This window comes from Coregonus clupeaformis, chromosome 1, assembly GCF_020615455.1.
Source record: "Coregonus clupeaformis isolate EN_2021a chromosome 1, ASM2061545v1, whole genome shotgun sequence".
NCBI classification, from domain to species: domain Eukaryota; kingdom Metazoa; phylum Chordata; class Actinopteri; order Salmoniformes; family Salmonidae; genus Coregonus; species Coregonus clupeaformis.
In genome coordinates this window covers 96,473,732-96,496,513 of record NC_059192.1, presented here as the reverse complement: position 1 = coordinate 96,496,513, position 22,782 = coordinate 96,473,732, and the positions used below count along the sequence as shown (strand labels likewise).

Here is a 22,782-nt window from a genome sequence, read left to right as displayed (position 1 = left end):
TGTGGAAGGCTACCCGAAATGTTTGACCCAAGTTGAACAATTTAAAGGCAATGCTACCAAATACTAATTGAGTGTATGTAAACTTCTGACCCACTGGGAATGTGATGAAAGAAATAAAAACTGAAATAAATCACTCTACTATTATTCTGACATTTCACGTTCTTAAAATAAAGTGGTGATCCTAACTGACCTAAAACAGGGCATTTTTACTAGGATTAAATGTCAGGAATTGTGAAAAACTGAGTTTAAATGTATTTGGCTAAGGTGTATGTAAACTTCCGACTTCAACTGTATATAGGCCTTATAAAGGCTTTATGAAGACCTATTTTCAGCCTTAAAAAAGTTATGTTTCATTTAAAGCGGGACCAATGGTTTACTTAGTTGCCCTCCACTGACGGCGACACTGTCTGACAGAAAACTCAAAGATCGCTTTAATCTATTTCAAAAGGCTGACGGGTACAACAAGAGACCTCTATGAAAACTATGGAGGGAAAGATAAATGACAGGTGTGATGCCTGAGCTGGAGGCATGTGCCCTTAGGGGTCCCCCAGAGTTTAGAGGGAGGGAGCCTGAGCGATGGTTCAGGACAGGGGCTTTAGTTTACAGACAGGGTGACGGGGGAGAGAAGGACCTGGAGCCTGTAAACCAGTGCCAGTACTGATCCAGAGTGACAAAGGCACTCTGGATCAGTACAAAAGAGAGAGTAGAAAAGACTCAAACAGCAACTCACGGTTGTCACTGTAATCATCCACCAGAATAATCTCCTTGACAAGGTGGGGGGGACTCTTCTTAAGAACACTGGAGGGGAGGAGAGGATTAGACATGGGCTAGCATCACCAGGCCTAGACTGTCAGAGTGTGTGTGTGTGTGTGTGTGTGTGTGTGTGTGTGTGTGTGTGTGTGTGTGTGTGCTCACCTGACCACGGTGCGGAGCAGAGCTGAGCGGGCCTCATTGTGGAAGGTGATGATCACACTAGAAGCAGGCAGCTCTGTCTTCCACTGTTTATGCCGGCAGCTGAGGGACAAAGGGGAACATTCATTAGGACACTGAAAACACTCAATGGCCAAAAAGGACCAATTATCTGCCTTTAAAAGAGAGAAACAAGGGTTAGCTGGTGTTGTGTTCCAATACGCTGGCTGAATAAATGTAGCTTTTGGAGTTTAAATCTCTGGGCCCAGACCAATGTATCCATCTGTAACCTTTAAAAAATAGGTTACACACTCTTGTGACGGTTTGGTGAAGCTGTAATGGACAGCAAGTGTTGCTTGCTTAAGCGATGGAGCCTCAGACCAGCCCCTTGAGATTTCAATATGACAGAGATGGGATAATCCACTAGAGCCCAGTCACCAGCAGCTTCGGCTACGGATGAGAGAGCAGCCGCTCCCCACGTCAACGCCATCGACACAGAGTGCCCACGACGAGCCTCCATGGAGCGAGAGAGAGAGGGAGGGAGAGAGGGAGAGAGTGACAACACTAGAGTAAGATTGTGACATCAATCAATGCTTCCTACAGGAGTTACAAGACTCTCCCTTTTTAGGAAAACTCCAGGCATAAAATAGCTGGCCATAGTTCCCAGAGCAGAGGTCAACTATGATACCATCTGGGCCAGGAGAGGACCTCCTGAAGCTACTGGATCAATGGATGCCTGATCTACTTTACAGACAGTACCTGAGACACACACAACTTCAGTAGTGGACTATTTAGTGCCCCAGCTGAACACCAGCAGGTCTCCCAATAGACCATTACACACCGCCTGGTGTCTCCTACAGTAATCAAGTTATGGCTGTTAGGGGAACTAAATTGACACAGACTGAGCAGAGTTCATTTTTAACCTTCCTTGGAGATGGAGTTTTCTGTCTACTCAGTCTGTCATAAAGAAGTAAACCGTCTATAACATGTTTGGGTTGACAAGTAGCGGAGGGGGTATAACATTAAACTAAATATGGGTGATTAGCAATGTACCGGCAAGGCACCGGCATTTTCATTTGATATGCATTTCACTATTTTTCCATAAGCGTACAGTGTAAACTCCATATCCTGCTCCGGATGTGTGTAGGCAACAGACCTGGGTTCAAATAACATTAGTAATTGAAAAAAGACATTGTAAAAAATATATATTATGTATTTTTTCAAAAACGCTTTATATTTTATTTTACAATGTATTATTTAAATTACTTTCACATACATTTCAAAGTAAGTATTAAGAAAAATTTTTTTTGAAAATACAAGTTGTTGAATATTAGAATGTATTTGGAAATACATTTGGAAAGTATCAAATATAAATCTATTTTCAAATACAAATATTAAAATACTATGTATTTAAACCCAGGTCTGGTTGGTCTTAGGGGTATATACTGTAGTTTCACATACCCTAGTATTTCTAGGAAATTATTTCAAAATACTTCAAATACACAGCAAATAAGTATTTAAAATAAAAATAGTTAAAAAACGCATGTATTTGAACCCAGATCTGGTAGGCACTATAACACGATGGCACAGAAGAAGAGAGGCCGTTTCCTTTGATCTACAGGCAAACGTGTTCAGCCTGTGCCTGACTGGAACATAGCACTTTTACACCCTCCGCAGGAGGACTCCTAACCTACATTGCTGTTAGGACTGTATTCACATTAAAGTCCATGCTTCTTCGAATGGATGTAAACTAGTCAAGTAAACCATCCCCGGCTTAACCAAGCCCTTGACACCGGCTGTGTACCATCAAACAAACTGCAGCACTCCCCTTTCTTTGCACAGACAACAATCCTACTTCATGTACGCCATGTGATGTAGCTCTCTCTGAGCTCCGCAATAGAAATGAGGTGTCGGTAACAAGATACTGTAGGGAGGGGATATGAAAGACTAGCCATAGTCGGAATAAAAAACCAGCACGGCTGAGGAGTTGCTTTGTATAACCTACTGCCTGGTCCTTTGGTGGTCTCCTCACGTGCACGTCGTGCAGCGCTTCACAATGTGACCCGCTCACATTTCTCATGAAATATTCATCCTGCAGTGTACACCGAGAACGCTTAATTAGAATCGGAGAGAGTGGCCAAAACAACAACGGTTACAGAGTCCACGCTGGGTTGACAACAGACGATACATAAAACATTAAGACCCGTAGCCTCCAGCAGGCCTCCAGCCATCCTAGGTAAAGCCTCCAGCAGGCCTCCAGCCATCCAAGGTAACGCCTCCAGCAGGCCTCCAGCCATCCTAGGTAACGCCTCCAGCTGGCCTCCAGCCATCCAAGGTAACGCCTCCAGCATGCCTCCTGCCATCCAAGGTAACGCCTCCAGCAGGCCTCCTGCCATCCAAGGTAAAGCCTCCAGCAGGCCTCCAGCCATCCAAGGTAAAGCCTCCAGCAGGCCTCCAGCCATCCAAGGTAAAGCCTCCAGCAGGCCTCCAGCCATCCAAGGTAAAGCCTCCAGCAGGCCTCCAGCCATCCAAGGTAAAGCCTCCAGCAGGCCTCCAGCCATCCAAGGTAACGCCTCCAGCAGGCCTCCTGCCATCCAAGGTAACGCCTCCAGCAGGCCTCCTGCCATCCAAGGTAACGCCTCCAGCAGGCCTCCAGCCATCCAAGGTAACGCCTCCAGCAGGCCTCCAGCCATCCAAGGTAACGCCTCCAGCAGGCCTCCAGCCATCCAAGGTAACGCCTCCAGCATGCCTCCTGTCATCCAAGGTAAAGCCTCCAGCAGGCCTCCTGCCATCCAAGGTAAAGCCTCCAGCAGGCCTCCAGCCATCCAAGGTAAAGCCTCCAGCCATCCAAGGTAATGCCTCCAGCAGGCCTCCAGCCATCCAAAGTAAAGCCTCCAGCAGGCCTCCAGCCATCCAAGGTAACGCCTCCAGCAAGCCTCCTGCCATCCAAGGTAACGCCTCCTTCAGGCCTCCTGCCATCCAAGGTAACGCCTCCAGCATGCCTCCAGCCATCCAAGGTAAAGCCTCCAGCAGGCCTCCAGCCATCCAAGGTAACGCCTCCAGCAGGCCTCCAGCCATCCAAGGTAACGCCTCCAGCAGGCCTCCTGCCATCCAAGGTAACGCCTCCAGCATGCCTCCTGCCATCCAAGGTAACGCCTCGAGCAGGCCTCCTGCCATTAATGTATTTAAATTTGATTTTCACAGTGTGCAAAGGGTTTCATGCTTTGGTACTGATCTTTCTAACATGATGTACTGGGTCCATTCTAACATGATGCACTGGTGGGTCCATTCTAACATGATGTACTGGTGGGTCCATTCTAACATGATGTACTGGTGGGTCCATTCTAACCTAACATACTGGTGGGTCCATTCTAACAATGTACTGGTGGGTCCATTCTATCCTGTTGTACTGGTGGGTCCATTCTAACCTGATCTACTGCATCCATTCTAACCTGATGTACTGCATCCATTCTAACCTGATGTACTGCATCCATTCTAACCTGATGTACTGGTAGGTCCATTCTAACATGATGTACTGGTAGGTCCATTCTAACATGATATACTGGTGGGTCCATTCTAACATGATATACTGGTGGGTCCATTCTAACATGATGTACTTGGATCCATTCTAACATGATGTACTGGGTCCATTCTAACCTGATATACTGGTGGGTCCATTCTAACCTGATATACTGGTGGGTCCATTCTAACCTGATGTACTGGGTCCATTCTAACCTGATGTACTGGGTCCATTCTAACCTGATATACTGGTGGGTCCATTCTAACCTGATGTACTGGGTCCATTCTAACCTGATGTACTGGGTCCATTCTAACCGGATGTACTGGGTCCATTCTAACCTGATATACTGGTGGGTCCATTCTAACCTGATGTACTGGGTCCATTCTAACCTGATGTACTGGGTCCATTCTAACCTGATATACTGGTGGGTCCATTCTAACCTGATGTACTGGGTCCATTCTTTTGATGTAAAGTGATTTTATGTTCAGTTTTCTTTTCACTTTCTGAAGAGTACTTCTAGTTCTATTCATATGATTTCTCTGGCAGAACATCTAAGTGTTGTACATAAACCTTGAGCATTTGGGCCTTTCCTCATTTAGAACTCTCGCGACTTGGAAACAAATGTGACAATTTGATGAAGCAGAATGTTGGAAAGTTTGTGGGGGAATTCTTCTAGTGGAAATACTGTACTGAGAGCCATGGCTCTGTATTAATAAAAATAGGTGACAGATATCTTCCATTGCTGCCAAGGAAGAGTCCAGGACAAGAAAAAAACAACAGGTTAGTTCAAATAAATCCTAAACCCATTTCTACTAGTGGTTGTACTGTAATAGACATGGTTCAGACACTCGGGGTAACCTCCCTGTGGCTCTGTAGTCACAGCTCATGTTGATGTGGGAATAAAAGAGCTTCAAATCTATTCAAATATATGCATGTTATGCATGCAAATGTTGGGCACACTGTGGGCACCTTTCACTTGTATGCTAACAGTGTCAGCCAGAGAAACTCTGGGAGAGCTCAAACTCAGTGAAGAAGACACAAAACTTTCAAAGACACTGGCCTAATCCTGCAGGGTGTCATGGAAACCAATTTATACAGTCAATATGTCAACTATAGAGGAAACGTATCCTTGATTCAAATACACTGACTAGCACTATGGCCATATATGGTAAACTGGCATTCATTTAATCCCCACATACTTCAACCCACACACACAGTGAGAGGAGCCAAGCTGGTGAAGCAAACAAATCAATGTGCCACCCCCTGGCATTGATATCCATCAACTATGAATACAGAGACCTCTGCATGACATCATTTTCACCAGAGCACATACTGTGAGCCTGGCACATTGACTGGTGAGAGATACAGTTCAATCCCCTCCTAGAAGTTACAGCTCTCTACAGACACCGAGTGAACGGAAATTAAATCAGCATGCGGTACACCTCCGGAATAAACAAATCAATCACTGTGAATTCTACCCCATTTCCTTGTTGAAACTAACAGGACAGAGTGAAAGCTGAAATAGTGTATATGATATGGAACAAAGTAAAGAGGAGAACTCACAGTAAATCACAATACTCCTCTTCACAGCAACAACAGAGGAGAGAAGACAAAAGGCTGAAATATCCATGTTCACATTCAGCCTGGCTGCTTTATGTCAGCCTGGTTCCTGATGACTGCTTTATGTCAGCCTGGTTCCAGATGGCTGCTTTATGTCAGCCTGGTTCCTGATGACTGCTTTATGTCAGCCTGGTTCCTGATGACCGCTTTATGTCAGCCTGGTTCCTGATGACCGCTTTATGTCAGCCTGGTTCCTGATGACCGCTTTATGTCAGCCTGGTTCCTGATGACCGCTTTATGTCAGCCTGGTTCCTGATGACCGCTTTATGTCAGCCTGGTTCCTGATGACCGCTTTATGTCAGCCTGGTTCATGATGACCGCTTTATGTCAGCCTGGTTCCTGATGACTGCTTTATGTCAGCCTGGTTCCTGATGACTGCTTTATGTCAGCCTGGTTCCTGATGACCGCTTTATGTCAGCCTGGTTCCTGATGACCGCTTTATGTCAGCCTGGTTCCTGATGACTGCTTTATGTCAGCCTGGTTCCTGATGACCGCTTTATGTCAGCCTGGTTCCTGATGACTGCTTTATGTCAGCCTGGTTCCTGATGACCGCTTTATGTCAGCCTGGTTCCTGATGACCGCTTTATGTCAGCCTGGTTCCTGATGGCCGCTTTATGTCAGCCTGGTTCCTGATGACTGCTTTACGTCAGCCTGGTTCCTGATGACTGCTTTATGTCAGCCTGGTTCCTGATGACCGCTTTATGTCAGCCTGGTTCCTGATGACTGCTTTATGTCAGCCTGGTTCCTGATGACCGCTTTATGTCAGCCTGGTTCCTGATGACCGCTTTATGTCAGCCTGGTTCCTGATGACCGCTTTATGTCAGCCTGGTTCCTGATGACTGCTTTATGTCAGCCTGGTTCCTGATGACCGCTTTATGTCAGCCTGGTTCCTGATGACCGCTTTATGTCAGCCTGGTTCCTGATGGCCGCTTTATGTCAGCCTGGTTCCTGATGACTGCTTTACGTCAGCCTGGTTCCTGATGACTGCTTTATGTCAGCCTAGTTCCTGATGACTGCTTTAAGTCAGCCTGGTTCCTGATGGCTGCTTTATGTCAGCCTGGTTCCTGATGACTGCTTTATGTCAGCCTGGTTCCTGATGACCGCTTTATGTCAGCCTGGTTCCTGATGACCGCTTTATGTCAGCCTGGTTCCTGATGGCCGCTTTATGTCAGCCTGGTTCCTGATGACTGCTTTACGTCAGCCTGGTTCCTGATGACTGCTTTATGTCAGCCTAGTTCCTGATGACTGCTTTAAGTCAGCCTGGTTCCTGATGGCTGCTTTATGTCAGCCTGGTTCCTGATGACTGCTTTATGTCAGCCTGGTTCCTGATGGCTGCTTTATGTCAGCCTGGTTCCAGATGGCTGCTTTATGTCAGCCTGGTTCCAGATGGCTGCTTTATGTCAGCCTGGTTCCTGATGACTGCTTTATGTCAGCCTGGTTCCTGCTGACTGCTTTGTTGGCGTAAACGTGACCCTACATTCCCTTGGGAACTTTCCTACAGGCACACTGACCACAGCCAGAAGTGCGCGTCAGTTACTGATCTACAACCCCTGACAAAGTATGGGCCGACTTGAAAGAAGCTGAGCAGGAGGAGGATGGAGAGCGCTGCTAGCCGAGGCTAAACAACAGCAAGTCGAAGAGACGTAATTGATTCACCATGTGCCATTACAGTAAACAGAGCGACACCAAACAATACATGTCTGTAGCCATATCTAATTTCAATTACTCTGACACAATACATATCTCGACGGGTCTGACCTAGAGTATGTGGACAACTACAAATACCTAGGTGTCTGGTTAGACTGTAAACTCTCCTTCCAGACTCACATTAAGAATCTCCAATCCAAAGTTAAATCTAGAATCGGTTTCCTATTTCGCAACAAAGCCTCCTTCACTCATGCTGCCAAACATGCCCTCGTAAAACTGACTATCCTACCGATCCTTGACTTCGGCGATGTCATTTACAAAATAGCCTCCAACACTCTACTCAGCAAATTGAATGTAGTCTATCAAAGTGCCATCCGTTTTGTCTCCAAAGCCCCATATACTACCCACCACTGTGACCTGTACGGTCTTGTTGGCTGGTCCTCACTACATATTTGTCGCCAAACCCACTGGCTCCAGGCCATCTATAAATCACTGCTAGGCAAATCCCCGCCTTATCTTAGCTCATTGGTCACCATAGCAACATCCACCCGTAGTCTGCGCTCCAGCAGGTATATCTCACTGGTCATCCCCAAAGCCAACACCTCCTTTGTCCGCCATTCCTTCCAGTTCTCTGCTGCCAATGACTGGAACGAACTGCAAAAATCTCTGAAGCTGGAGACTCTTATCTCCCTCACTAGCTTTAAGCATCAGTTGTCAGAGCACCTTACCGATCACTGCACCTGTACACAGCCCATCTGAAATTAGCCCGCCCAACTACCTCATCCCTATATTGTTATTTATTTTGCTCATTTGTACCCCAGTATCTCTATTTGCACATCATCTCTTGCACATCTATCATTCCAGTGTTAATACTAATTGTAATTATTTTGCACTATAGCCTATTTATTGCCTTACCTCCATAACTTGCTACATTTGCACACACTGTATATATACTTATTTCTGTTGTATTTTTGACTTTGTTTTGTTTTACCCCATATGTAACTCTGTGTTGTTTTTATCGCACTGCTTTGCTTTATCTTGGCCAGGTCGCAGTTGTAAATGAGAACTTGTTCTCAACTGGCTTACCTGGTTAAATAAAGGTTAAATAAAAAATTAAAAAATATCTGTAGCCATATCTAACTTCAATTACTCTGAATTGTTTGGCAGGAGCTTCAGGGACGAAGACTGCTCAACTTGCTGATGTTCCACGATATGCCATGCCGTCCCAGTCACCAGATCTCCTCCCAATAGAACACCTATGGGAGATTCTGGAGCGGCGCCTGAGACAGCATTTTCTACCACCATCAACAAAACACCAAATTATGGAATTTCTTGTGGAAGAATGGTGTTGCATCCCTCCAATAGAGTTCCAGACACTATGTTGGTGTTTCCTTTATTTTGGCAGTTACCTGTAGCTAACTAACTAACATGTTTACAGTGAGGGAAAAAAGTATTTGACCCCTCTGCAAAACATGACATAGTACTTGGTGGCAAAACCCTTGTTGGCAATCACAGAGGTCAGACGTTTCTTGTAGTTGGTCACCAGGTTTGCACACATCTCAGGAGGGATTTTGTTCCACTCCTCTTTGCAGATCTTCTCCAAGTCATTAAGGTTTCGAGGCTGACGTTTGGCAACTCAAACCTTTGTTGCCTTGGCCGTGTGTTTTGGGTCATTGTCATGCTGGAATACCCATCCATGACCCATTTTTAATGCCCTGGCTGAGGGAAGGAGGTTCTCACCCAAGATTTGACGGTACATGGCCCGTCCATCGTCCCTGTCCCCATAGCAGAAAAATACCCCCAAAGCATAATGTTTCCCACCTCCATGTTTGACGGTGGGGATGGTGTTCTTGGGGTCATAGGCAGCATTCCTCCTCCTCCAAACACGGCGAGTTGAGTTGATGCCAAAGAGCTCCATTTTGGTCTCATCTGACCACAACACTTTCACCCAGTTCTCCTCTGAATCATTCAGATGTTCATTGGCAAACTTCAGACGGCCCTGTATATGTGATTTCTTGAGCAGGGGGACCTTGCGGGCGCTGCAGGATTTCAGTCCTTCACGACGTAGTGTGTTACCAATTGTTTTCTTTGTGACTATGGTCCCAGCTGCCTTGAGATCATTGACAAGATCCTCCCGTGTAGTTCTGGGCTGATTCCTCACCGTTCTCATGATCATTGCAACTCCACGAGGTGAGATCTTGCATGGAGCCCCAGGCCGAGGGAGATTGATAGTTATTTTGTGTTTCTTCCATTTGCGAATAATCACACCAACTGTTGTCACCTTCTCACCAAGCTGCTTGGCGATGGTCTTGTAGCCCATTCCAGCCTTGTGTAGGTCTACAATCTTGTCCCTGACATCCTTGGTGGAGAGTTTGGAATCTGATTGATTGATTGCTTCTGTGGACAGGTGTCTTTTATACAGGTAACAAGCTGAGATTAGGAGCACTCCCTTTAAGAGTGTGCTCCTAATCTCAGCTCGTTACCTGTATAAAAGACACCTGGGAGCCAGAAATCTTTCTGATTGAAAGGGGGTCAAATACTTATTTCCCTCATTAAAATGCTAATCAATTTAGAACATTTTTGACATGCGTTTTTCTGGATTTTTATGTTGTTATTCTGTCTCTCACTGTTCAAATAATCCTACCATTAAAATTATAGACTGATCATTTCTTTGTCAGTGGGCAAACGTACAAAATCAGCAGGGGATCAAATACTTTTTTCCCCTCACTGTATGTCTACTCTAGCAGCCATTTTCACATATACTAGGCCTTCAATGTAAACAGCGGTATAGCTGGAAACCTTTCAACACAGTTGTTTAGGCGGTGCCTGGTGCAGAGTTCTTCTAGGAGCTGGTTCTCTTTAGAGAATTCTCCCCATATCCTGGTGAAAACAGACTGGGGGTGGGGTGGTGTGGGGCACAGACCTTCCTGACCACACTTCCTGCATACCCGCCAGTCATAAACCACAGGCGCTCATGGGAAACCTTTGGTGGTGTGGCTAAATGCTTAGTGTATGACACATGAATGAGATAGTCAAGACACATGCTACAACTCAGAGTATATTTTAGGCACTTTCAAGAGCCACTGAACATGCCGATTGCAACGTGTTTTTCTGTTGCTCATTAGAAAAACGAGATTTCAGTCTTGGAGGTGTGTTTCCTGACCGATTCCGCGTTTGGTTAATGATGTTTGTCCCCCATGAGACACTGTAGATGCGGAAGCCTATTTCACTTCCTCAAAATCCCCAGAATGAATCTAAGATAAATCAAGAAATATGTCATAAATGTTGAAGTTTTTACTGAGGATGTTTTGGTTGCACAGTTTGACATCTAACTAAGGTGTCTGGTGCAGTATTTGTCAAGTTAACAAATGTGTGACGTGTCATCTTACATAAACAAAGTCAGAGCTGCTGGGCAGGTCTGTCTCACTGTCTATCTATGCTATTGGATAGAGCGCAATCACCACAGCTGTTCACCCCATGTGAGTGGGCAAATGAACATCTTCAAATCAAAACCCAACCTTAATTTACCCGTTGTGACGCATAGATGTTCCGAACCCTATTTACACTTTGTAGTCAATTTTGACACTAGAATAACAGTTTCTGACTCATATGGATGCCACATAGGCTGTTTTCAAAGGGATTTGTTGCTTTTTAAAGGCAGTCGCTCTTTAAGGGGTCGTTAAGGTCTTTGCGGAGACGGAGTTCAGTAACATCAAACTCCAGGCACTTTTGCTTGTGGGACCCACAGACGATAATGAGAGATGGTGTACTCTGTGTTAACTAAAAACACCACAGGCCTTCCCTAACCATACAGTGAGGGAAAAAAGTATTTGATCCCCTGCTGATTTTGTACGTTTGCCCACTGACAAAGACATGATCAGTCTATAATTTTAATAGGTTTATTTGAACAGTGAGAGACAGAATAACAACAACAAAATCCAGAAAAACCCATGTCAAAAATGTTATAAATTGATTTGCATTTTAATGAGGGAAATAAGTATTTGACCCCCTCTCAATCAGAAAGATTTCTGGCTCCCAGGTGTCTTTTATTACATTTACATCATTTAGCAGACACTCTTATCCAGAGCGACTTACTCTTAAAGGGAGTGCCCCTAATCTCAGTTTGTTACCTGTATAAAAGACACCTGTCCACAGAAGCAATCAATCAGATTCCAAACTCTTCACCATGGCCAAGACCAAAGAGCTCTCCAAGGATGTCAGGGACAAGATTGTAGACCTACACAAGGCTGGAATGGGCTACAAGACCATCGCCAAGCAGCTTGGTGAGAATGTGACAACAGTTGGTGCGATTATTCGCAAATGGAAGAAACACAAAAGACCTGTCAATCTTCCTCGGCCTGGGGCTCCATGCAAGATCTCACCTCGTGGAGTTGCAATGATCATAAGAACAGTGAGGAATCAGCCCAGAACTACACGGGAGGATCTTCTCAATGATCTCAAGGCAGCTGGGATAAATAAAAGAAAAAGGAAAAAGGAAAATACAAAAATTAAAAAAGAAATAATAAAAACAATTGTAAAGTGCTTATCCCACTGCCTATAAGGTGAATGCACCAATTTGTATGTCGCTCTGGATAAGAGCGTCTGCTAAATGACGTAAATGTAAATGTAGAACAATGACCCAAAACACACAGCCAAGGCAACAAAGGAGTGGCTCAAGAAGAAGCACATTAAGGTCCTGGAGTGGCCTAGCCAGTCTCCAGACCTTAATCCCATAGAAAATCTGTGGAGGGAGCTGAAGGTTCGAGTTGCCAAACGTCAGCCTCAAAACCTTAATGACTTGGAGAAGATCTGCAAAGAGGAGTGGAACAAAATCCCTCCTGAGATGTGTGCAAACCTGGTGGCCAACTACAAGAAACGTCTGACCTCTGTGATTGCCAACAAGGGTTTTGCCACCAAGTACTAAATCATGTTTTGCAGAGGGGTCAAATACTTATTTCCCTCATTAAAATGCAAATCAATTTATAACATTTTTGACATGCGTTCTTCTGGATTTTTGTTGTTGTTATTCTGTCTCTCACTGTTCAAATAAACCTACCATTAAAATTATAGACTGATCATGTCTTTGTCAGTGGGCAAACGTACAAAATCAGCAGGGGATCAAATACTTTTCCCTCTCTGTAACTCACTGGTGACATAAGTCATACTACAGCGCTCTACCTAGTGATTCCAAAAGGACCTTCCAATCTGTAAATAAGTTGAATATGTCAAGTTAATTCTGGGAACAACATTAACCTACGCAGCACCAATTACTTATTTTTTTTAGACTGGAATATATTTGTCCTGCAGCTTTGGAATAACCGTAATCAAGCTACTGATTAATCCAGAACATGCTGAGGATGCAATAATGTTTTTCCAAGACCATCAAAAACGCCATGAGAGATTAACAGGAAAATTATGATTAAAACTTTGGATGGTTACAAATTGCCATTTCATTTTTGTTACTGTCAACTGAACGATTGCCAATTTCCTATTAGATATGCAGGTACAGCATGAGCAGTAGAGGCAACAGCTCTGCATATTTTACTCACACTCACACCATAATCATGGTTTTGAATAATCAGGCTTTAATTGCAGCCAGCAATGACTTATACCTATGGATTGTGTGGTGGATATTTTAATCAATAATGAGGAGAGACAAGGTCAATCACCAATCAGAATATTAACTTGATTAAAAACGTATTGATAAGGGAGCTGGTCACAATACCCACACCAAAGTGAATAGAGTGAGAGCCCAACGAACAGGAAATGCTGACGTCTTATATAGTGGACCTACAAATGCTTAGTCATGGCTGGTTCCACCCCTCCCCGGCAGATCAGGAGCTACCTTGTTTTCTTCTTGTGGCTATGTGTATCGGGTCATGGCGCACAAACAAGTGATAACGTTAGCTCCGTTACTGCTCATATCTCCACATAGCTGCGCCCTTGGAAGAGAGTAAAAGACAGCCCTGTAGGGAAAACCATGTCTCCTGTGCCTACCAGATCAGCCCTATAGGGAAAACCATGTATCCTGTGCCTACCAGATCAGCCCTATAGGGAAACCATATTTCCTGTGCCTACCAGATCAGCCCTATAGGGGAAACCATGTATCCTGTGCCTACCAGATCAGCCCTATAAGGAAACCATGTCTGCTGTGCCTACCAGATCAGCCCTATAGGGAAAACCATGTCTGCTGTGCCTACCAGATCAGCCCTATAGGGGAAACCATGTCTCCTGTGCCTACCAGATCAGCCCTATAGGGAAACCATGTCTCCTGTGCCTACCAGATCAGCCCTATAGGGAAAACCATGTCTCCTGTGCCTACCAGATCAGCCCTATAGGGAAACCATATTTCCTGTGCCTACCAGATCAGCCCTATAGGGGAAACCATGTATCCTGTGCCTACCAGATCAGCCCTATAGGGAAAACCATGTCTGCTGTGCCTACCAGATCAGCCCTATAGGGGAAACCATGTCTCCTGTGCCTACCAGATCAGCCCTATAGGGAAACCATGTCTCCTGTGCCTACCAGATATGCTCCCATTTAAAAAGAGTAATAGACATGGCTGGCATTTCAACCCACCGCTGAGGGCCAAAACAACAACTCACAGACTTACTCAAACCATATGGATTTGGCCCTCCTGTCCTGATATCTTGGCAGGGATAGTGCCCAGGTCCCTGGGAGCACAGGAAGGAAGACCAGCCCGGAGGATAATCAATTGTACCTTTGAGCAGCGTTCCTCTGGCTGACATGAGGGAGCCAATGTGGCAGATAAAGCAGAGGAGCAGGGGCGACTCCTGGGCCCCCTGAAGACACTGATCAGAATGTCAGATGGAAAGCTACTTTGTTACAGCCACCGACCACTCCCTCTCATTGGCCTCCCTCTGTGCTCCACCACTCCCTGTCCCTTGTCAATTGTATCCACTTCGATGTATCATCCTGCCCCCTTCACGGTCTTCGATATTTCCTCTTGTAACACGCTCTGTGCCACGGGGCCAAAAGGCCTCGAACTCAGAATACACTAACTGAATGCACTAACTGTAAGTGGCTCTGGATAAGAGCGTCTGCTACATGACTAAAATGTAAATGTGGGATGAAAGGGCATCATAGATAAAAAGAGGCACTTCCAATTCAATCTTATATGCACTATTGGGGAAGTCCCTGGGCACCTGCCTTAGTCACAGCCAAGTTAGAGATAAGGAATCCATTACACAAGAGGATAAATCTCAAGGCCATTCGCTTTGCATCGTTCGATATTGAAACATTCTGGAAATCTGAGGGTATTAAGAGCGAGCCACAGAGGTTTCCCCAGGCAAATAAAACAGCAGAGTGATTCTCTAACTGGATGATGAGTGACATGATTATGTGGTAATGGAGGAAGCTCTTCCAGAGTGGGCTTCCTGGAGTATCTAAGCTCTATTGACCAGGGCCCGGTTTCCCGATAGCGATGGAACTTAGGCTTACGAGTGTTTTAATGATGCATCTTTCCTACAACGGATGAAGATGTAACATGCATTTCCCAAAACACCATGCAGAGAGAAATAGATTGAGGCAAAAATTACAGACAGTCTACAATTAGCAAAATATGACCAATCTATTTACATTGACACCCCCCCTTTTTTTTGTTTTTACACTGCTGTTACTTGTTGTTTATTATCTATGAATAGTCACTTTACCCCTACCTACATGTACAAATTACCTCGACTAACCTGTACCCCCCACATTGACTCGGTACCGGTACCCCCTGTATATAGCCTCGTTATTGTTATTTTATTGTGTTACTTTTTTATTTTATTTTTTACTTTAGTTTAGTTTATTTAGTCAATCTTTTCTAAACTCTATTTCTTGAACTGCATTGTTGGTTAAGGGCTTGTAAGTAAGCATTTCACGTTAAGGTCTACACCTGTTGTATTCGGCGCATGTGACAAATAACATTTGATTTGATTTTGATTTGATTGAACATGAAATGTATTTAAATATGATTGAAATATATATTTCAATCATATTTAAAAGCAATGGGTTTTTTCTGGCCACTCTTCCGTAAAGCCCAGCTCTGTGGAGTGTACGGCTTAAAGTGGTCCTATGGACAGACACTCCAAACTCTGCTGTGGAGCTTTGCAGCTCCTTCAGGGTTATCTTTGGTCTCTTTGTTGCCTTTCTGATTAATGCCCTCCTTGCCTGGTCCGTGAGTTTTGGTGGGCGGCCCTCTCTTGGCATGTTAGTTGTGGTGCCATATTATTTAAATTTTTTAATAATGGATTTAAAAATGGTGCTCCGTGGGATGTTCAAAGTTTCTGATATTTTTTTATAACCCAATCCTGATCTGTACTTCTCCACAACTTTGTCCCTGACCTGTTTGGAGAGCTCCTTGGTCTTCATGGTGCCGCTTGCTTGGTGGTGTTGCAGACTCTGGGGCCTTTCAGAACAGGTGTATATATACTGAGATCATGTGACAGATCATGTGACACTTAAATAAAGTCCACCTGTGTGCAATCTAACTAATTATGTGACTTCTGAAGGTAATTGGTTGCACCAGATCTTATTTAGGGGCTTCATAGCAAAAGGGGTGAATTCATATGCATGCACCACTTTTCCGTTATTTATTTTTTAGAATGTTTTGAAACAAGTTATTTTTTTCATTTCACTTCACCGATTTGGACTATTTTGTGTATGTCCATTACATGTAATCCAAATTAAAAATCAATTTAAATTACAGGTTGTAATGCAACAAAATAGGAAAAATGCCAAGGGGGCTGAATACTTTTGCAAGGCACTGTAGGTTATATTGAGGAGCCAGCAGAAGAAGAAACCCAGAAGAAGAAACCCTGTCCAGTGTTATTGTGAGGCTTAGTTTGGTTATATTGAGGCGCCAGCAGGAGAAGAAACCCTGTCCTGTGTTATTGTGAGGCTTAGTTTGGTTATATTGAGGCGCCAGCAGGAGAAGAAACCCTGTCCAGTGTTATTGTGAGGCTTAGTTTGGTTATATTGAGCTGCCAGCAGGAGAAGAAACCCTGTCCAGTGTTAGGCTGAGGAGGAAAAAGGAAGACTTCTGTTTGATTAATGTTGCCCTCCTGATAATCAGATGACAGCATGAGGTCCCAGAATTTCCCATAAGACATTAGTAATAGGGAAGTGCACTGATGTTAGGGGCAAACCCCCTCTTAGGCTTCACTCCCCCCTATCTGAGATCCAGTTGAAGTCGGAAGTTTACATATACCTTAGCCAAATACATTTAAACTCAGTTTTTCACAATTCCTGACATTTAATCCTAGTACAAAATCCCTGTCTTAGGTCAGTTAGGATCACCACTTTATTTTAAGAACGTGAAATGTCAGAATAATAGTAGAGAGAATGATTTATTTCAGCTTTTATTTCTTTCATCACATTCCCAGTGGGTCAGACGTTTACATACACTCAATTAGTATTTGGTAGCATTGCCTTTAAATTGTTCAACTTGGGTCAAACATTTCGGGTAGCCTTCCACAAGCTTCCCACAATAAGTTGGATGAATTTTGGCCAATTCCTCCTGACAGAGCTGGTGTAACAGAGTCAGGTTTGTAGGCCTCCTTGCTCGCACACGCTTTTTCAGTTCTGACCACACATTTTCTATAGGATTGAGGTCAGGGCTTTGCGATGGCCACTCCAATACCTTGACTTTGTTGTCCTTAAACCATTTTGCCACAAATTTGGAAGTATGCTTGGGGTCATTGTCCATTTGGAAGACCATTTGCGACCAAGCTTTAACTTCCTGACTGATGTCTTGAGATGTTGCTTCAATATGTCCACATAGTTTTCCTTCCTCATGATGCCATCTATTTTGTGAAGTGCACCAGTCCCTCTTGCAGCAAAGCACCCCCACAGCATGATGCTGCCACCCCCGTGCTTCACGGTTGGGATGGTGTTCTTCGGCTTGCAAGCTGCCACCTTTTTCCTCCAAACATAACGATGGTCATTATGGCCAAACAGTTATATTTTTGTTTCATCAGACCAGAGGACATTTCTCCAAAAAGTACGATCTTTGTCCCCATGTGCAGTTGCAAACCATAGTCTGGCTTTTTTATGGCTGTTTTTGAGCAGTGGCTTCTTCATTGCTGAGCGGCCTTTCAGGTTATGTCGATATAGGACTTGTTTTACTGTTGATATACAGTGGGGGAAAAAAGTATTTAGTCAGCCACCAATTGTGCAAGTTCTCCCACTTAAAAATATGAGAGAGGCCTGTAATTTTCATCATAGGTACACGTCAACTATGACAGACAAATTGAGGGGAAAAAATCCAGAAAATCACATTGTAGAATTTTTTATGAATTTATTTGCAAATTATGGTGGAAAATAAGTATTTGGTCACCTACAAACAAGCAAGATTTCTGGCTCTCACAGACCTGTAACTTCTTCTTTAAGAGGCTCCTCTGTCCTCCACTTGTTACCTGTATTAATGGCACCTGTTTGAACTTGTTATCAGTATAAAAGACACCTGTCCACAACCTCAAACAGTCACACTCCAAACTCCACTATGGCCAAGACCAAAGAGCTGTCAAAGGACACCAGAAACAAAATTGTAGACCTGCACCAGGCTGGGAAGACTGAATCTGCAATAGGTAAGGTGCTTGGTTTGAAGAAATCAACTGTGGGGCAATTATTAGGAAATGGAAGACATACAAGACCACTGATAATCTCCCTCGATCTGGGGCTCCACGCAAGATCTCACCCTGTGGGGTCAAAATGATCACAAGAACGGTGAGCAAAAATCCCAAAACCACACGGTGGGGACCTAGTGAATGACCTGCAGAGAGCTGGGACCAAAGTAACAAAGCCTACCATCAGTAACACACTACGCCGCCAGGGACTCAAATCCTGCAGTGCAAGACGTGTCCCCCTGCTTAATGTCCAGGCCCGTCTGAAGTTTGCTAGAGTGCATTTGGATGATCCAGAAGAGGATTGGGAGAATGTCATATGGTCAGATGAAACCAAAATATAACTTTTTGGTCAAAACTCAACTCGTCGTGTTTGGAGGACAAAGAATGCTGAGTTGCATCCAAAGAACACCATACCTACTGTGAAGCATGGGGGTGGAAACATCATGCTTTGGGGCTGTTTTTCTGCAAAGGGACCAGGACAACTGATCGGTGTAAAGGAAAGAATGAATGGGGCCATGTATCGTGAGATTTTGAGTGAAAACCTCCTTCCATCAGCAAGGGCATTGAAGATGAAACGTGGCTGGGTCTTTCAGCATGACAATGATCCCAAACACACCGCCCGGGCAACGAAGGAATGGCTTCGTAAGAAACATTTCAAGGTCCTGGAGTGGCCTAGCCAGTCTCCAGATTTCAACCCCATAGAAAATCTTTGGAGGGAGTTGAAAGTCCGTGTTGCCCAGCGACAGCCCCAAAACATCACTGCTCTAGAGGAGATCTGCATGGAGGAATGGGCCAAAAATACCTTGTGAAGACTTACAGAAAACGTTTGACCTGTGTCATTGCCAACAAAGGGTATATAACAAAGTATTGAGAAACTTTTGTTATTGACTAAATACTTATTTTCCACCATCATTTGCAAATAAATTCATAAATAATCCTACAATGTGATTTTCTGGATTATTTTTTCTCATTTTGTCTGTCATAGTTGACGTGTACCTATGATGAAAATTACAGGCCTCACTCATCTTTTTAAGTGGGAGAACTTGCACAATTGGTGGCTGACTAAATACTTTTTTTCCCCACTGTAGATACTTTTGTACCCGTTTCCTCCAGCATCTTCACAAGGTCCTTTGCTGTTGTTCTGGGATCGATTTGCACTTTTCGCAGCAAAGTTCATTCATCTCTAGGAGACAGAACGCGTCTCCTTCCTGAGCGGTATGACGGCTGTGTGGTCCCATGGTGTTTATACTTGCGTACTATTGTTTGTACATATGAACGTGGTACCTTCAGGCGTTTGGAAATTTCTCCCAAGGATGACCAAACTTGTGGAGGTCTACAATTTTTTTCTGAGGTCTTGGCTGATTTCTTTTGATTTTCCCATGATGTCAAGCAAAGAGGCACTGAGTTTGAAGGTAGGCCTTGAAATACATCCACAGGTACACCTCAAATTGACTCAAATGATGTCAATTAGCCTATCAGAAGCTTCTAAAGCCATGACATCATTTTCTGGAATTTTCCAAGCTATTTAAAGGCACAGTCAACTTAGTGTATGTAAACTTCTGACACACTGGAATTGTGATACAGTGAATTATAAGTGAAATAATCTGTCTGTAAACAATTGTTGGAAAAATTACTTGTGTCATGCACAAAGTAGATGTCCTAACCGACTTGCCAAAACTATAGTTTGTTAACAAGACATTTGTGGAGTGGTTGAAATAAGAGTTTTAATGACTCCAACCTAAGTGTATGTAAACTTCCGACTTCAACTGTACCTACTGCAGGCCTCATCGTCCACATACAACACTCTGCCAGTCACATTCTGTTAAAGGTCCCCAAAGCCATGAAAAACAGAAAGGAAAACGCTGCACACTGGTCCCCAAAGCACACACATCCCTGGGTCGCTCCTCTTTTCAGTTTGCTGCAGCTAGCGACTGGAACGAGCTGCAAAAAACACTCAAACTGGACAGTTTTATCTCCATCTCTTCATTCAAAGACTCAATCATGGACACTCTTACTGACAGTTGTGGCTGCTTCGCGATGTATTGTTGTCTCTACCTTCTTGCCTTTGTGCTGTTGTCTGTGCCCAATAATGTTTGTACCATGTTTTGTGCTGCTACCATGTTGTGCTGCTGCCATGTTGTGTTGCTACCATGTTGTTGTCATGTGGTGTTGCTACCATCCTGTGTTGTCATGTGTCGCTGCCATGCTATGTTGTCTTAGGTCTCTCTTTATGTGGTGTTGTGATGACTCTCTTTCGTGATGTGTGTTTTGTCCTATATTTTTATTTTTAATGCCAGCCTCCGTCCCCGCAGGAGGCCTTTTGCTAGGCCGTCATTGTAAATAAGAATTTGTTCTTAACTAACTTGCCTAGTTAAAGGTAAAAAAATATATTAAAATAAAATATCACTCGACTACTCACTGCAGTAAAATCACCATGAATTCAGTTGAAATGATTTCATTATGTTCCCATGTGTTCCCCACTTAATTCCTCCCATGACTGAGGTGGAATGGAGACTTACTGGTCGTGTCTGGTGTCAGGGACTCCGCGGTCCATCCTCAGCTTGTCACTCTCCACCTGGTTGAACTTGTTGCGGGCATAGGGATCCTGCCATGGCCGCACCACCGTAGCACCAACATATAGGTCCTGGTCATAGTCTTGCCACCTCACCTTGCCTGCAAACCAGAGCAGAGACACAGGAGAGGAAATTAAGACAGTACAGTGGACAGCACAGTAAATAAAGATGTTCTAACCGCTCTCCCTCTTACTGGGCAGAAAACAGCTGCTAGCACTTTCTGGTCGCAGTTTCATCACAAGTGAACCTTGTGTTTATTTTGCACATTCCAGAGCTCACAGATGATTTGAGACTTTCCCAAACTGTAAAAAGAGCCTGCAGTCAGCTACATTACAAAGACTTTCCCAAACTGTAATAAGAGCCTGCAGTCAGCTACATTTCAAAGACTTTCCCAAACTGTAATAAGAGCCTGCAGTCAGCTACATTACAAAGACTTTCCCAAACTGTAATAAGAGCCTGCAGTCAGCTACATTTCAAAGACTTTCCCAAACTGTAAAGAGCCTGCAGTTAAAAATAAATGCCATGTTTAATTGTAATTCTTGTCACAACAACATATGAAAGCAAAATATGTCCCCACATAAACACTGGATATCAGTGTGGCTAAATACTAATGCAGCCGTTGTGTTAATGAAGCCTGTAAAACATACAGCAGCATTGGATTACATTATCTGTCAGACAGGGTGGGGGCACACAGAGAAAAAAAGACCTTGAGTAATTCACCTCATTGAGCTCTGACAGCCTGTCTTCAGCATGACAATTAGGAGGGGCTGAGAATAATCCGTCACAGATGCTAATCATTCCACAGAAATTGTGAATTGTATGCAGGGGGCATTATAGCTGACTAAGCTTCGAAAGAGAAAGCAGTTGACCAACCACAATGTAGTTGAGGACTTGGTGGACTGTATATTCTGTAGGGTTAGGTTTTACTTAGCACTATGTGTTCTCTCCCAGGTGCTTGTAAGGGCACAGATGACAGATCGGTATGATTCCAGTTGAGGTTGTTTAATGACGCTGATTTACAGAGCAGTAATGGCACAGCACAGCGTGTGGCTTGACAAATGTGTTAACCAAGAGTTTGTGTGTGGTTCTGAAAAAGGGGAAATGATATACAATAGTAAATGGCAGGTATAGGCTTAATATAACCTCAAATTACATAAGCTATAAATAATATGACTACAGTAGGTTATCTGTCACACATGGCAATACAACCTAATAACATGGCTGTGACTTCCCTAATGAATGATCAGAGGAGTGCAACTACACAGTCCTATTGAGCAGCACCATCATCCTCACACAACTGCATGAACTTGAATGTATAATGCATCCACAAGGCTCATTGCTAACAAAATACCCACATAATCTATACAGTAAACATCCATATAACCACAGAGCATATAAGACTAGACACTGAAATGCTAAATGTCTGAAATGAGATGACAAACATCATGGTTAGCAAGCTTACAGTTTCTAGCTCGCGGTAAAAACGCTAATTCGCATAACAAAGAAGTGCGTCCACAACACATTAATTGTAAGAAATATGAACTCACATTTCTTAAGAACGCACACTGGCCTTGGTTAAACAAGGAATGCTAACTAAAAGGTAATCACAGGAGATGGCTGGAACTTCTCACCGCTTGTGTACTTTCTCTAGTTACTTCCTTCTCCTCAGTTAGAGATCTCCCAGCATGCTGTGCTCCACATCACCGGTGGGCGGAGCTACAACCGTCCTATGATGAATTGATATTTTCTCTAAATAGTCTTTCCTACACCTTGGGTAATTCATCTCATTGAGCTCTGACAGCCTGTCTTCAGCATGACAATAGGCCCTTTTCACGTGACGTCAGACAACTTCCGTTCTGCCGCGATGCAGGTTATGTTTACA

At 44.0% G+C, this 22,782-nt stretch overlaps 1 protein-coding gene across 4 annotated transcripts in view; it reads right to left on the bottom strand.

Annotated features, from left to right (window-relative positions):
- Window positions 1-22,782, bottom strand: part of LOC121577986 (polypeptide N-acetylgalactosaminyltransferase 2) — a 93,371-nt gene that overhangs the window by 14,680 nt on the left and 55,909 nt on the right. For 2 of the 4 annotated variants that reach the window (XM_041892022.2, XM_041892030.2), the window contains exons 3-5: window positions 20,847-21,000; window positions 916-1,014; window positions 731-798 (exon numbers count right to left, since the gene is read on the bottom strand). In XM_041892022.2, the coding sequence (XP_041747956.1) occupies window positions 731-798; window positions 916-1,014; window positions 20,847-21,000 (321 nt within the window). Of the gene's footprint in view, window positions 1-730; window positions 799-915; window positions 1,015-20,846; window positions 21,001-21,620; window positions 21,988-22,447; window positions 22,535-22,782 lie in introns of those variants that run through there. The other 2 variants (XM_041892036.2, XM_041892043.2) reach the window with 2 other exon arrangements.